The 14,323-nt window shown below is 31.1% G+C and overlaps 1 protein-coding gene across 1 annotated transcript in view; it reads right to left on the bottom strand.

Annotated features, from left to right (window-relative positions):
* Window positions 1-14,323, bottom strand: part of LOC106475186 (trichohyalin-like) — a 27,758-nt gene that overhangs the window by 5,731 nt on the left and 7,704 nt on the right. The window contains exons 5-11 of the mRNA XM_022379368.1: window positions 13,412-13,579; window positions 12,196-12,363; window positions 5,825-9,617; window positions 3,186-5,488; window positions 1,577-1,759; window positions 577-769; window positions 447-459 (exon numbers count right to left, since the gene is read on the bottom strand). Coding sequence (XP_022235076.1) covers window positions 447-459; window positions 577-769; window positions 1,577-1,759; window positions 3,186-5,488; window positions 5,825-9,617; window positions 12,196-12,363; window positions 13,412-13,579 — 6,821 coding nt within the window. The remainder of the gene's footprint in view (window positions 1-446; window positions 460-576; window positions 770-1,576; window positions 1,760-3,185; window positions 5,489-5,824; window positions 9,618-12,195; window positions 12,364-13,411; window positions 13,580-14,323) is intronic.

Here is a 14,323-nt window from a genome sequence, read left to right as displayed (position 1 = left end):
TTTACCGTGCTATGATTATAATAAGCACAAACTACAATAAGCTTACTTCTGTAAACCTTATATCTGTACATATACTGAAGTTGAACTGTCATTAATAACTTATATTTTCTTTACAGTTTTACCGTGCTATGATTATAATAAGCACAAACTACAATAAGCTTACTTCTGTAAACCTTATATCTGTACATATACTGAAGTTGAACTGTCATTAATAACTTATATTTTCTTTACAGTTTTACCGTGCTATGACTATAATAAGCACAAACTACAATAAGCTTACTTCTGTAAACCTTATATCTGTACATATACTGAAGTTGAACTGTCATTAATAACTTATATCTTGTATCTGTACATATACTGAAGTTGAACTGTCATTAATTACTTATATTTTCTTTACAGTTTTACCGTGCCATGACTATAATAAGCACAAACTACAATAAGCTTACTTCTGTAAATCTTATATCTGTACATATACTGAAGTTGAACTGTCATTAATAACTTATAGTAAAGAAAATTTACAGAAGTAAGCTTATTGTAGTTTGTGCTTATTATAGTCATAGCACGGTAAAACTTCTTGTATTTGCTGATTTAGAGAAAATTTCTCCTCTTCCATGTTGGACATAATTTGTAACAGTCTTTCAAGTTCTGTGGATGAATGTTTTGCTTCTTCTTTGGTTTTTTCAAGTTCTTTTTTACTTTCCATTCTGACTTTTTCTAGTTCAGAAGTCTTCTGATGTAGTTCATCAATTTCTTTGGTTAAGGCTTCATTCTGGCTCAAATGATTTTAAAATTTAAATATTTTTTATGTCTAATCTAGATAAATAATGACCACAATCTGAGAAAGCTACAAGATTTAAAGATCAGTAGAAGAGTGTGTGTTTTGGCCACACTAAGTTCATATGGACCAGTTATTTTGTTAAGATTTTTTATCTTTGTTGATGTATTTCTAAAGTCAATTAAACTTTTGTTAAAAAGATGTAAGCAAACACTGCTTTTCTTCCAATATTCTGTTTCTATATATTGAAATACATCCTACAATCTTTTCGCCAAATGTCCTTTATTTCAAGAAATTTGAAATACGTGTTTAGTTTATAAACTAACATTTCTTGTTAATTTGTCAAAAATTGTTGTTGTTGTTTTAGTTCAAAACTACACCGTGGGTTATCTGCACTCTTTCCACTACAGGTAATTAACCCCTGAAGTATTTGTCAAAAAACAAAAGAAGAATATATTAACTGAATGCATGCATTACAGAGATATCTAGGACTTAAAAACAGTTGAAATGAAATATCACGGAATTTTCTCAATTAAATTATTTAACAACTATTTTATTCTTTAAGAACAGCTTATTTTCACATATTTGAATTGAGATATTTTATCAGTTTGGGTTGCACTGTAAATAAAGTTACTTTTATATACAGAACAATAAGTTTCTTCTCTGGCCATGTCTGATAACTGAACAAATACTAAATGACACTGAAATATTACACTACCAATTTAAAAAAAACCAGATGATAATTTGAAGATAGACACAACTGACAATAGTTATGGTGTCTCGAGATATCAAAAATTTTACCTGTTTTCTTTCTACTTCCATATGATCTAACTTCTCTTTTTGTTCTTTCAGTATCTTCTGTAAATCCTCAACAGTTTTTTGCTCCTTCTGCAGTTGCTTTTCTAATGCAACATTATCTGTATTGTGCTGTAAGTCCTTTTCTTTGGAAGTATCTTGCTGGGTTCGTAAAGCTTGAAGCTCAGTCTAAATGACAGAATATTGAAATATATAGTTGTGAACAAATCAAGAGAGACAATTTCAGGTTTTTGTTGAACTAAAAGTTATTACACATATCTATAAAGAATGATGAGAATTAGGTTCATTTGTTTTCACCAGGAGCATCACATAAATACGTATTGGTCAATAAAAGTAAACACTGTTGCTAAACGTACTTAAAGAGCCAGTTAAGTGTACGTATTTCATCTTTGAAACAATGATAATATCACTACATAGTAACGTACTAGGTACACTATGAAACAAACGTCATATAAAGAGTATGGGTTTAGTGTAGAAATGATTATTATTTGATCAACAAAAATGTTTTCACTACAGAACTCAGTATTAAAGAGATATGAAGAAAATTAGTATTTAAAAAATTGGTATTGTGTATATTTAGAAGAATAATGATACCGAATGTCAGTTTGTTTTTTACTGTACGACACAGAGAGTACATGATCAACAAAATAAAATGTAAAAAATTAGTCTTAGTAAGTGGTAATCAGAACAATATAGGTGGATCAGCTAAATGTGGTAAAATGTTTTTTTTTTACAAACAAAATAAAAAACTGTAAGATTTTAAGTATTTCCAAATTATTTTTCTCTTTTTTTCCAACATCTTCTTCATTATATTTTGCAAAGACTTACTTTTCTTTCAGATTACTTTTCAAGTATTATATTATTAGTTCTTGCATTATCTGATTACAAAAGTTTCATTTGTTTAATAAAGCAGTGAAGTAGATTTAATGTCGAGCAATTAATCTTGCGTTACAATGTTATATATATATAAATAACTATGTAGAATGATGAAATATTCAGAATAATTTACTTTAGAAATAAAAAAGTGCATCTAAAAATGAACATAATATTACTTTATCAAATCTTTATTGTTTAAAAAGGGAAAGAAAAAAAGACTAAAATTTGGAAATAAAGTTTAAAAAAAAACAACACAAGAAAACTTAATGGTATCACAATAATATCTGCCAGCTTGTACTCAATTTTAGATTCTCAAACTGATAATGGTCACAAATTAAAACTGAAAAGACTGCAAGCAGAATACAAAAACTCATCACTACAACCAAAAACTTTAAAATAGAACATATCAGACGTGACTGTCATTCCTGAACCATGCTAAAATGAAATATTCAGAATTTAAAAAAGAAATCCAAGAACCATGGATCAAAAGAACCAAAGAATAAAAACATAATTAAACAGCAAAAACTAAAAACCTGGAAAATAAATTCAGCCCTTGTAAAAACAACCATGGATCAAAAGAAACAAAACTGAAAGAACCAAAGAATAAAAACATAATTAAACAGCAAAAACTAAAAAATCTACAAAACAAATTCAGCCCTTGAAAAAAGAACCAATACTGAAACCATGATCTCCACATGACCAAGCATTTCCCACTAACCTCCCTATTCTCTAGCTCTTGTACCAGTCGTTCTAACTGATTCTGAAATCTTTCTCTCTCAATTGTAAATGACTTAGTTTCTTCTTGAGATTTTAGCAGTTGCTTCTTTAGTTTTTGAGTCTCCTCCTGTAATTTCATATTTTCTGTTTTTAGTTTCTCAAATTCTTTACACATATTTTCAAGTTTTGTTGACTGATCCTTCTGATCTTGTTGGGCTGCTAACTGCTCTTGAAGCTTGGTTATTTTTTTTCTATATTTTTTTATTTCTTCATTTGCTTTGTTTGTTTCAATTTTTTTTGTTTCAAGTTCTTTCTGCATGGACTCAAACTCCAAATCTTTCTGCACCATCTGAGATTTCTTTTCTTCTTGTATCTTAACCAACTGTTGTTGGTATTTCTGGATATCTTCATTAGCTCTTTGAACTTCAGCCTTATGATTTTCAACTTCAAGCTTCATTCTCTCCATTTCTCTGTCGGCTTGTTGTTTCAAAACGCTCTGGTTTCCGGCCTCTTCTTGCATTTTTGTCACTTGCATATGGAATCTCTCAACTTCTTCTTTAGCTTTCCTTACTTCACTTTTATGTTTTTCTACTTCTTGTTTTAGGCTTTCTATCTGTTTCTCAGCTTCCCTTTTCCCTGCAGTCTGTTTCCTGACTTCTTCTTCAATCTTTGACATATGTTTCTGATAATCTTGAATTTCTTCATGAGCTCTTTGAATTTCAGACTTATAGTTTTCCTGATCTTTTTGGAGTTTTTCTACTTCTGTTTCAATTTGATGTTTCTGTATCTGGCTTTCTTCTTGAACTTTTGCTAGATATTTCTTATACTTTCGAACCTCCTCGTTTGCTTTTTCTATTTCTGCTTTACGACTATTCAGTTCTGAGCAGAGCCTTTCAAGTTCTCTTTTGGTGTCATTTCGTTCTTCTTGAAACTTATTTTCCATTGTTTTTTGGTTTTGAGACAAAAGCTCTCTTAGCTCTTCATTTTCTTTTTTTGTGCTCTGAAGGTCTTCGTTGGACTTTTGTGCCTGCTTCTGGAACTTAGTTATTGCTTGCAGAGCTACATTTAATTTCTCTTGAAGTTCTTTGTTGTCTGCTTCCATTTTCTCTAACTTCTCTTGCAATTTTTGAAATTCAAGCTGTGAATTTTGTAGCTCTGCTTTTGACCTTTCTAGAGCAGCCTGATTTTTTATTTCCTCCTCTCGATACTTTTGAAGTTCATTTTCATACATCAGAACCTTTTCGTTTATCTTCTTCATTTGTTGCAACTCTTTCTGAGATTTTTCGAAGTTGCTTTCAATCAAATTTTTTTCTTCCAATAAGTGTTCCAATGCATTTTTATCACTTTTTTGGGTTTCTAAGAGTTTCTCGATATATTTGCCGGCGTCTTCTACATCCTGTCTTAGTTGATGAATTTCTTTCTGGAGAAGACTATTTTGTGAAACAGACTGCTGAAACTCTGTTTCGTATTTTCTCACGAGCTGTCTCAGCTGCTCACTTTCACTGGTCGTTTGCTGCAGGTCTTCATGTGACTTCTGGTGGCTAGAATGAAGTCTTTCTAGTTGTGCCTGAGTGCGATCTAAAGCAGTATGAAGATCTTGAAACTCCTTCTGAAGTGAGTTTTTTTCCCTCTGTGTTTTCTCTAAATCTCCATGAAGATAACTTAATTTTTCATGGAGAGTTTTGATTTCTGTTTCTAATCTTTCTTTCTCCAGTTTTAACTCTTTTTCTTTTGAAACATGCTTATCAAGGTTTTGTTTACATGAATCAAGATCTGTTTGTATTTTATCTCTATCTTTTCTTATTGTATTCAAATTTGTTTGAAGCCTTGCTATGTTTTCTTCTAACTGTTGGTTTGCAGTCTTTAGTTTTTTAATCTCATTTTTATGTTCATTTTCATGAGATAAATAATGCCTAATTTTCTCCTGAGCAGAACTTAATTCAACTTCTTTCTTTTCGAAATCAATTCTAGCTTTTCTCAGTTCCATTTCCAGCTGTTCAACTTTCTGATAAAGTAAGTCCACTTCTTGTTTTTTACTATCTTCTTCAACAGTGAGTTTTTCTACCTGAACCTTAAGAGAATCTAATTCAGTCTTTAATTTGCTTCTATCTTCAACTGTTTGATCTAATTCAGAACGAATTTCTTCCAAAGTTGTTATAAGCATTTCTTTTTCATATGCAAGTTTTTCAATCTCATTTTTCTGACTCTCATCAAGAGATATATATTCATGGAGCTGTCCCTTGGCTGTTACAAGTTCTTTGTGCTTTCCCTCTATATCTTGTTCTAGTGTTTCTAAGTCATTGTAAACTTGGATGAATTACAGGGAAGAGATAGAAAGGATAGTGTTAGAAAATGAAAGTCTTAAAAGATTGTAAAACTGGAAAAAACTCAAAAAGAAAAAGATGAAACACTTAGAGAATTAGAGTCAGTACAAGAAAAACTCGATAAATTTGCTTTAAGTAAAGATGAACAAAAAAATGAAAAACTAAAAGTTGATCAAGATGAACTCAACTACAAGCGTCTGTATTTTTTTTGTTTGTTCATCATTTGTTGACACATAACTATTAAGTTTCTCTTGAATTGCTACAAGATCTCTTTGTTTCTTCTCCTTTTCTTTCATTATATTTTCTAAGTTAGTCTGTAATTCATCCAACTTTATTTTAAGACTTTCATTTTCTAACACTATCCTTTCTATCTCTTCCCTTTGTTCATCTTTACTTAAAGCAAATTTATCGAGTTTTTCTTGTACTGACTCTAATTCTCTAAGTGTTTCATCTTTTTCTTTTTGAGTTTTTTCCAGTTTTACAATCAGTTCATCCTGATCAAGTTTCAGTTTTTTATTTGCAACCACAAACTTCTGAATTTCTTTTGTTTGTTCATCATTTATTGAAATATAACTATTAAGCTCTTCATGAGCTGCTTCAAGTTCTCTTTTTTTCTTATCTCTTTCTCGTGTTACTTTTTCCACATCAGCATGCAGTTCATCTACAACTATCTTCAGTCTTTGGTTTTCGGACACAACTTTCTCAATTTCTTTTTTCTGGTCATTTTTACTCAAGGCATAACTGTCAAGCTTTTCTTGAATTGATTCTAATTCCCTTTGCTTTCTGTCTCTTTCTCTTTGCAATTTTTCAATTTCAAAATTGATATCATCTAAACTGATTTTAAGTTTTTTATTTTCTATGCTAATTCTGTCAATTTCCTGTTTCTGGTCTTTGTCCCTTGTAATGTAGTTATTAAGTGATTCTTTAATAGAATCGACTTCTCTCTGTTTTTTGTCATTTTCTCTTTCCTTTTTTTCCAGTTCTGTGTACAGTTCATCTAAATTTACTTTCAACTTTTGATTTTCAGTCATGACCTTTTCAATTTCTTCCTTCTGATCATCTTTGTTTAAAGCATAATTGTCAAGCTTTACTTGAAATGAGTCCAATTCTCTTTGCTTTCTATCTCTCTCTCTTCGTAATTTCTCCATTTCAATACGAATATCATCTAAATCCACCTTAAGCCTTTTGTTTTCAACATTAATTCTATCAATTTCAAGTTGTTGCTCTTTGTCTGTGGAAATATAATTGTTAAGTTTTTCTTGAACGGTTTCCATTTCCATTTGTTTTCTGTCTCGGTCTTGCTGAACTTTCTCCAGTTCAGTCTGTACTTTGTCAATTTTTTCAGTGAGTTGTTGATTACTTATCATCGATCTTTCAATTTCTTGTTTGAGATTAGTATCTCGTGAGATGTACTTATCAAATCTTGTCTGCAGTAACTCAAGATCAACTTGTATTCTGTCTCTATCCTTTCTTGCTCTTTCAACTTCTTTTTGTGCATGATCAACACTCTCTTGGAGTGTATCATTTTCTGTTGCTAATCGTTCAATTTGAAGTTTGAATTTTTTTTCACGTGATGCTTGTAAGTCAAGTTTTTCTTGGGACATTTCAACTTCTGATCTAAGTCTGTCTCGTTCTCTTCTTATTCTTTCTAATTCTATTTCAAGTTGTTCAATACTTTCTTTCAACTTTTGATTGTCTATTAATAATTTCTCCTGTTTTTTATTTTCATCATAAGATTTATGAATTTTTTCTTGAACAGTGGAAAGCTCTTTTTGCAACCTGTCAATTTCTTTTTCATGTTTTTGTTTTTGATTTTCAAGTTCCCATATATCAGTCTCTCTCTCTTGATATTGTTGTTTCAGTTTCTCTAATTCATAACTTAGTCTATCATAGTCTTGATGTTGTTTGCTTTTCTCCATTTCTAATTTATCATCATGCATTTTGTCAATTTCATCTTGCAAGTGTTGGATTTCTAAGACAAATTTATTTTTTTCCTCATAAACCCGGTCCAAGTCCATCAAAGCATTATCATATTTATTTTTAAACTTTTCTATTTCTGTATAACTAGCATCCAATTCAGCCTTATATTTTGTAAGTTGTGTTTGATACCGCCCCATTTCATGTTCCATATTCTCTTTCTGTGATTCTAGTCGATCTTTTTCACTCTGAGTTCTTCGAAGATCACTTTGGAACCTGTCTAATTTTTCATACATTTTTTCTAAATCATTTTGTAATCTGGATACTTCTTCTTCATGTGAGTTTAGTGTTTTTCCTGCCTGAGTTTTTATTTTCTCGAGTTCTATGGACATACGGTCAGCATCAGTTTGCAAGCTGTCCCTCTCATATTGCACTTTCCGAAGATCAGCCTGAGATTTATCATACCTGTCTTGCAAGACCTCGAGGTCGAGTTGGCAACGATCAAGTTTAGTTTTCAGTTTTTCCTCTAATTCTTTAACTCTGTTGAGCTGAGAACTTGCGATGTTACACTGTTCCTGAAGTGCTTCAAAGTCTTCTTGCAAGTGTTTGTGGTCATCTTTGGTGCGGGTGGCAGTCATCTGGGCCTTTTCTAGCTCTAAAGTTAGTCTTTCAACTTCAGCTTGTGCTTGTTCTAGGCTTGACTCCAACTTGTATACTTCAGACTGACTTTTATCTAACTTTTCTTGAAGCTTGTGATTCTCTGCTCGACAGAGATCTCGACTGGTTTGTACCCTTTCTAACTGTTCTTTCACATTGTCATGTTTTTCTCTCAACATTTTTAAATCATTATCAAAACCTTCACATGCTGATTTATTGATTTCCAACTGATCTTGTGCTGTTTCAAATCTTTCTCGAACAACTTCATACTCAGCTTGAAGGTTTTCCTTGTCTTTTTGGGTTTTACTTAACTGGGCCTGAAGAAGATCAGATCTGTTTTGTAATTCTTCAATTTCACTGTGGCATGAGTCTTTTTCATTTTGCAAACGTTGATAGTAAACTTGAGCTCTTTCATACTTTTCTTGAATTTTCTCAACTTCCTGTTCTGCTGAATCTTTTTCTTTCTGAAGCTTTTCAATTTGATTTTCCATCTGTCGCATTTCTAAGTGCATACTATCCAGCTCACTCTGATTGTTTTCACTCTCTGCTTTAAGCACTCTTACTTCACTATTTACTTTTTCCAGTTCTTCTTGGAACTTATCAGACTCTAGCAATGACTTATCTAAAGCAGTTTGAGTTTTCTCATGAAGCTCCTCCAGCTTACTAAGGGCTGCCTGAACTCTTTCTAGTTCAGTTCTGAGTTTGTCAGATTCTGTCATGGCATTATCTCTTTCAGCCTGAGCACGAGCAACACAGCTCTGAATTCTGTCATATTCTTCCTGAATACTCTCTCTCTCTGACTGAGCATTTTCTAGCTTGGCTTTGAGTCTGTAAATCTCTCCCTGAGATCGTTCAATTCTTTCTTGAAGCTGTTCAACCTCCCCTCTTGATCGATCTTGCTCTGCTTGGTTCATTCGAAGTTCAGCTTGAGCTCTCCTAAGCTCACTTTGAACTTTATCTAATTTTTCTTGTAGCATTTCTACCTCATTTGACTGGTATCGTTGGGATTTAAGACCAAATGTTTCTTGCGATCTATTTAATTCAGCCTTTAATCTATCGAGCTGTTCACGCAAACGTTCATTCTCCAAAGCTAAGCGTGAACTTTCACCTCTTCCCCTCTCCCAACTAGACTGAGTCCGATTCATTTCAAACTGAAGCTTATCAAGTTCAGCCCTAGCCTGCCCAAGTTCTGACTGAGAATTTTCAAGTCTAACTTCGAGCCTGTCTTTCTCAGAAGCTGCTTTTTCTAACCTCACCTGTAATTTCTCCATCTCACTCTCTAATGCATGCATCTTCATCTTGTACTCAGCTATCTCACGCTCGTGAAGCTCCTTTTCTTCATTTCTTTCTTGTTCTGCTCGGTCTCTTTGCTCCCGAAGTTGGTTGATTTGCTTCTCCTTATCACTGATGGCTTCTTCCAAGCTGGAAACTGCTCCTTCAGATGAGGAGTGATGAGCCTGCATGGCTGTTAACCTAGCCCTTGCCATGTCGACTTGGTTGTCTTTTTCTCTCAGCAAGTCCTCAAGGTTTTCAATCTAGAAGAAATCAAATCAAACAAATGTATAAAAAAAATATTTAACGTGAAACATTCAAAATTTTAATGCTCAGTTTATTACTGAATGACAAACAAACTTGATACAAAAATATTTTAATGTTAAAGCTGTGACACCAAGGAATCATTCAGAACATTACATGACTTACTAATTTATATTTTGGTAACATCCCAAGAATGAGCTTTATTACAAAAATTCCTTTTCTGTGAAAGCCAAATATAGTATCAGCCCGACTTGTTTGTTTACCTAAATGACATAAATCTTACACACACACAATAGACTTAACTGTCAAGTCAGATACTCCCAATTGTTCTGGCAAAGCCAACTCTAATTTTGAACTGTGGACCAGATAAAAGGCAACCAATTGGCAGGACCCACTACCTAAAGTGGCTATTCTTAAGAAAACAGAGAGCTTGACTATCACCTTTATAATGAACCCACAGCTGAAAGTTGTTTGAAAGCTCTTGTCTTAAATCCAATATGCTAACACAATGCCAACCTAAAGTCTAAATTTATTTTAACAAATATTTTAAATTTTGTTTGAGACATTTTTATTTTATAATATTATCGCTGAACTGAACAAATCATTTTTAGTAGACGATATAGAAGAGTGTGAATAGAAAATGCCCAAAGTTTTGTATTAAAATCAGGAGAAAAGCACCAATCGTAAGTGAATCATACATGAAAAAAGTTGAAGAATAATTAGCAACCAATTGTTATTATAGCTAATTCAGAAATGTCTAATTAAATTTTGAAGTGTTAAAATTTTTGACATTCACAGAATTAATTCTTTAGTTAGTGATTTATTATAATTTAACAATTACTATACAATCTTTTCAACATCACTTAATGTTTTTAACTTGGACTTCTTTAGCTGTTTTAAGAAGTTTGATGACAAAAAGATGCATTTAAAAAAACAAACACCGATCATTATGAATTGGAAAGAAATACTTTTTTAATGTCACAATGGATTTTAAAATTGTTAAAAATAAATATTTTCCTAAATATCTATAATTTATAGTAATTGTTAAAGTAGATAATGACAGACCTATTAAGTGTTAGTCTAAATATGCAAGCATTTTGTACCAAAATTAACAAATGTAACTTTTAAACAATAATAACTTCTACTTTATCAAGGAATTGACCTTATCATTGAAATAATTCTATTAACTAACTGAACAATCCTCAATAAACAAAACCTATAACACAGCAGGCTATTTCTGCAAAACCTTGAAGACAACAGACTATTTCTCAAAAAGCCTAGAAGACAACAGATTATTTCTGATAAAACCTAGAAGACAACAAGCTATTTCTCACAAAGTCAATAAGACAACTGGCTATTTCTGATAAAACTCAGAAGACAACTGGATGAAGGGGGGCTGGCCCCCTGAAAAAAAAGCTAGGCATATTGATCACATATTATTTTTCAGCTTTTATATATAATAAACTCGTTTTGTACTGTAATAATAAAAAACTTCTATAAACTCTATTACATTATTAGTTACACTAATATTACACTATTACATTTGATTTGATTTCTTTTAATGATCATTTTATTAAAAATTTAGATCAATTTCATCTTTTTAATTTATTGCCTCCCTTAAAATTTTCTGCCCCTCCCAAAAGACAGCAGAATATTTTTAACAAAACCTAAAAAACAACAGTATTTTTAACAAAACCTAAAAAACGACAGAATATATTTAAACAAAACCTAGAAGACAATAGAATATTTTTAACAAAACCTAGAAGACAATAGAATATTTTTAACAAAACCTAGAAGACAATAGAATATATTTAACAAAACCTAGAAGACAATAGAATATATCTAACCAAACCTAGAAGACAATAGAATATTTTTAACAAAATCTAGAAGACAATAGAATATTTTTAACAAAACCTAGAAGACAATAGAATATATTTAACAAAACCTAGAAGACAATAGAATATTTTTAACAAAACCTAGAAGACAATAGAATATTTTTAACAAAACCTTGAATACAATAGAATATTTTTAACAAAACCTAGAAGACAATATAATATTTTTAACAAAACCTAGAAGACAATAGAATATTTTTAACAAAACCTATAAGACAATAGAATATTTTTAACAAAACCTAGAAGACAATAGAATATATTTAACAAAACCTAGAAGACTATAGAATATATTTAACAAAACCTAGAAGACAATAGAATATACTTAACAAAACCTAGAAGACAATAGAATATTTTTAACAAAACCTTGAAGACAATAAAATATTTTTAACAAAACCTAGAAGACAATGAATTATTTCTTAATAAAACATAAAAGACAACAGAATATTTTTAAACAAAAATTATAGACAACAGAATGTTTTTAAGTCAAACCTACATGACAATAAAATATTTTCTTAATTAAACTTAAATACTAATTTAAAGAAAACCTAGAAGAAAACAAAATATTTTAAATGAAACCTATTTCATTAGCAGTAAATTATTATGGTGGATCTGATATATTTGCTAAATTTTCCAATTACGTACAAATGTCACAAGAAAACTTTATTAAAGTTATCTGAACTTCCACCTTTCTCTGTAAAACATTGATTTTCCTATCTTTGATCTCCATGTGATCTCTAAGCTCCTGATTTTCATGTGATAATTTGTTTTTTTCCTGAGTGCTTGAGCTGGTCTGCTGGGTTTTCTTTTCTATTATTTGGTTTTTATCATCTAGCTTCATTCTGAGCTCTTCCACCTACAAAATGATACGAAATACTATTAAGGTATAGTCTTTTACTCATACAGTAACCTTATGTTTATTTAAGAATCTCATGATTTGATGCTACTAATTTATTTTCATGAATTACAGCCAGACAAACTGTTTCAAGTATTAAAAGAAAATGTGCGGCACAATCTATAATTCAGTTTACCACCTGTCATCGAGATATACCAATTTCAGAGAGCTCCATCCATCATCAGTAACCCTTGGATGTAAATACTCTTACATTCGTGATTGTGTAACTTAAACAATGACATCCTGATGCAGAGAGTGGTATGGCACAAATCTTGGCTAATGTTGTGAGGAGAGGAAATCCACAAATCCACTATATACTTTAACCCTTTGGATGCTATAATTGGATTTACTGATTTGACATTTATAGCCATTTGGTGCACCAAATGGATTTATTCCATGGTGTCACAAAAACCTTTCCTCATAGTGCGACAATTGGGATACTCACACGTCCTCGAATTCCCTGTCTCGTGTGGTCTTCATCATGTAACTGTCTCTATTTTGTGAAATACTGTGTAAGCATCTTGTTCCAATTTAAACATATATATAGGGTGACACCCCTGTTTTGATTTAAATTAGATTTTAGTTCACAAATAAGTAATGATTCTTATATTTTTATTCTATTAATGTTGTTCTCATTACATAATATTTTATAGTTTCTAATGTTAATTGGATATTGATTCTTATGTTAAGCATTAGGATCAAAGATCATAAGAATCTCTCATCACATATTTACAAACACAGCACAACGAATCAACATCCAATTAACATCAATTACATGATGAAGACCACACGAGTGGTCAAAATGTTATAAGAAAGTTAAATAAACAATCCACTCTAAAGGTGTATCTTTGGACATTTAATTAAACCTTGGCTACAATCGAAAGATAAAGCGAGTGACTGAAGTAGGGAAATCTTTAACAATAAGTGAAGAACTGTGCATGCCAATACAATTGAATATATAGGAATGGTATAAAACATTTTTATTTTGATATTATTATTTTTATCTTACATCAGATTGAAGCATATTGTAATGTTCTTCTTTGGCACATAGAGATTCTTTGAGCACAGCAATGTGTCGCTGGTAATCCTGATGCTGTTCCTCCAATGTTCGCATTTTGGCTCCCATTCCCAGAATCTCTTGATCTCTACGGTTCAGCTCTATTCTTAGTTCTTCTACCTGTTGAAACAGTTTTATAACTCAAAAATAAAAGGTGACAATTATATAGTTGTGTTTAAAATATTAGAAAGTTATCGAGAATATTCTAAACCACTACTTTTGTGACCCATTAACAATTCTTGAACAACTAATTCAGAAACAAAAACAACAAAATAAAAATGATGTTATGACTATAATATTACAAGAACCACATATGACAAATACACTGAACAAGTAAAACTGGATGTATTTAATAAAAGCGTGGACTTAAAATATATTTCACAGTCTGTGTTTTTTTTTCTGTTAGTTAACTTATAGTTAGTTCTAGTTACCAGTGTCTTATATAACACAACTTATAGTTACCAGTCTTCAGTGACACAACTTATAGTTACTAGTGTCTTCAGTGATATAACTTATAGTTACTAGTGTCTTCAGTGATATAACTTATAGTTACCAGTCTTCAGTGACACAACTTATAGTTACTAGTGTCTTCAGTGATATAACTTATAGTTACTAGTGTCTTCAGTGATCCAACTGAAGATACGATTAATACATATTGTTAAGATTTTTTACCAACTAAAGAAGACATTATTAATACATACTGTTAATATGTTTTATCAAGTACTGGATACACTACTAATACAAGCTATTAATATGTTTTATCAAGTAATGGATACACTACTAATACATACTGTTAATATGTTTTATCAAGTACTGGATACACTACTAATACAAGCTATTAATATGTTTTATCAAGTACTGGAT

Source organism: Limulus polyphemus, unplaced genomic scaffold (genome assembly GCF_000517525.1).
Source record: "Limulus polyphemus unplaced genomic scaffold, Limulus_polyphemus-2.1.2 Scaffold8195, whole genome shotgun sequence".
Taxonomy (NCBI): domain Eukaryota; kingdom Metazoa; phylum Arthropoda; class Merostomata; order Xiphosura; family Limulidae; genus Limulus; species Limulus polyphemus.
The sequence above is the reverse complement of the archived record's forward strand: the minus strand, read 5'-3'. Positions and strand labels throughout refer to the sequence as shown.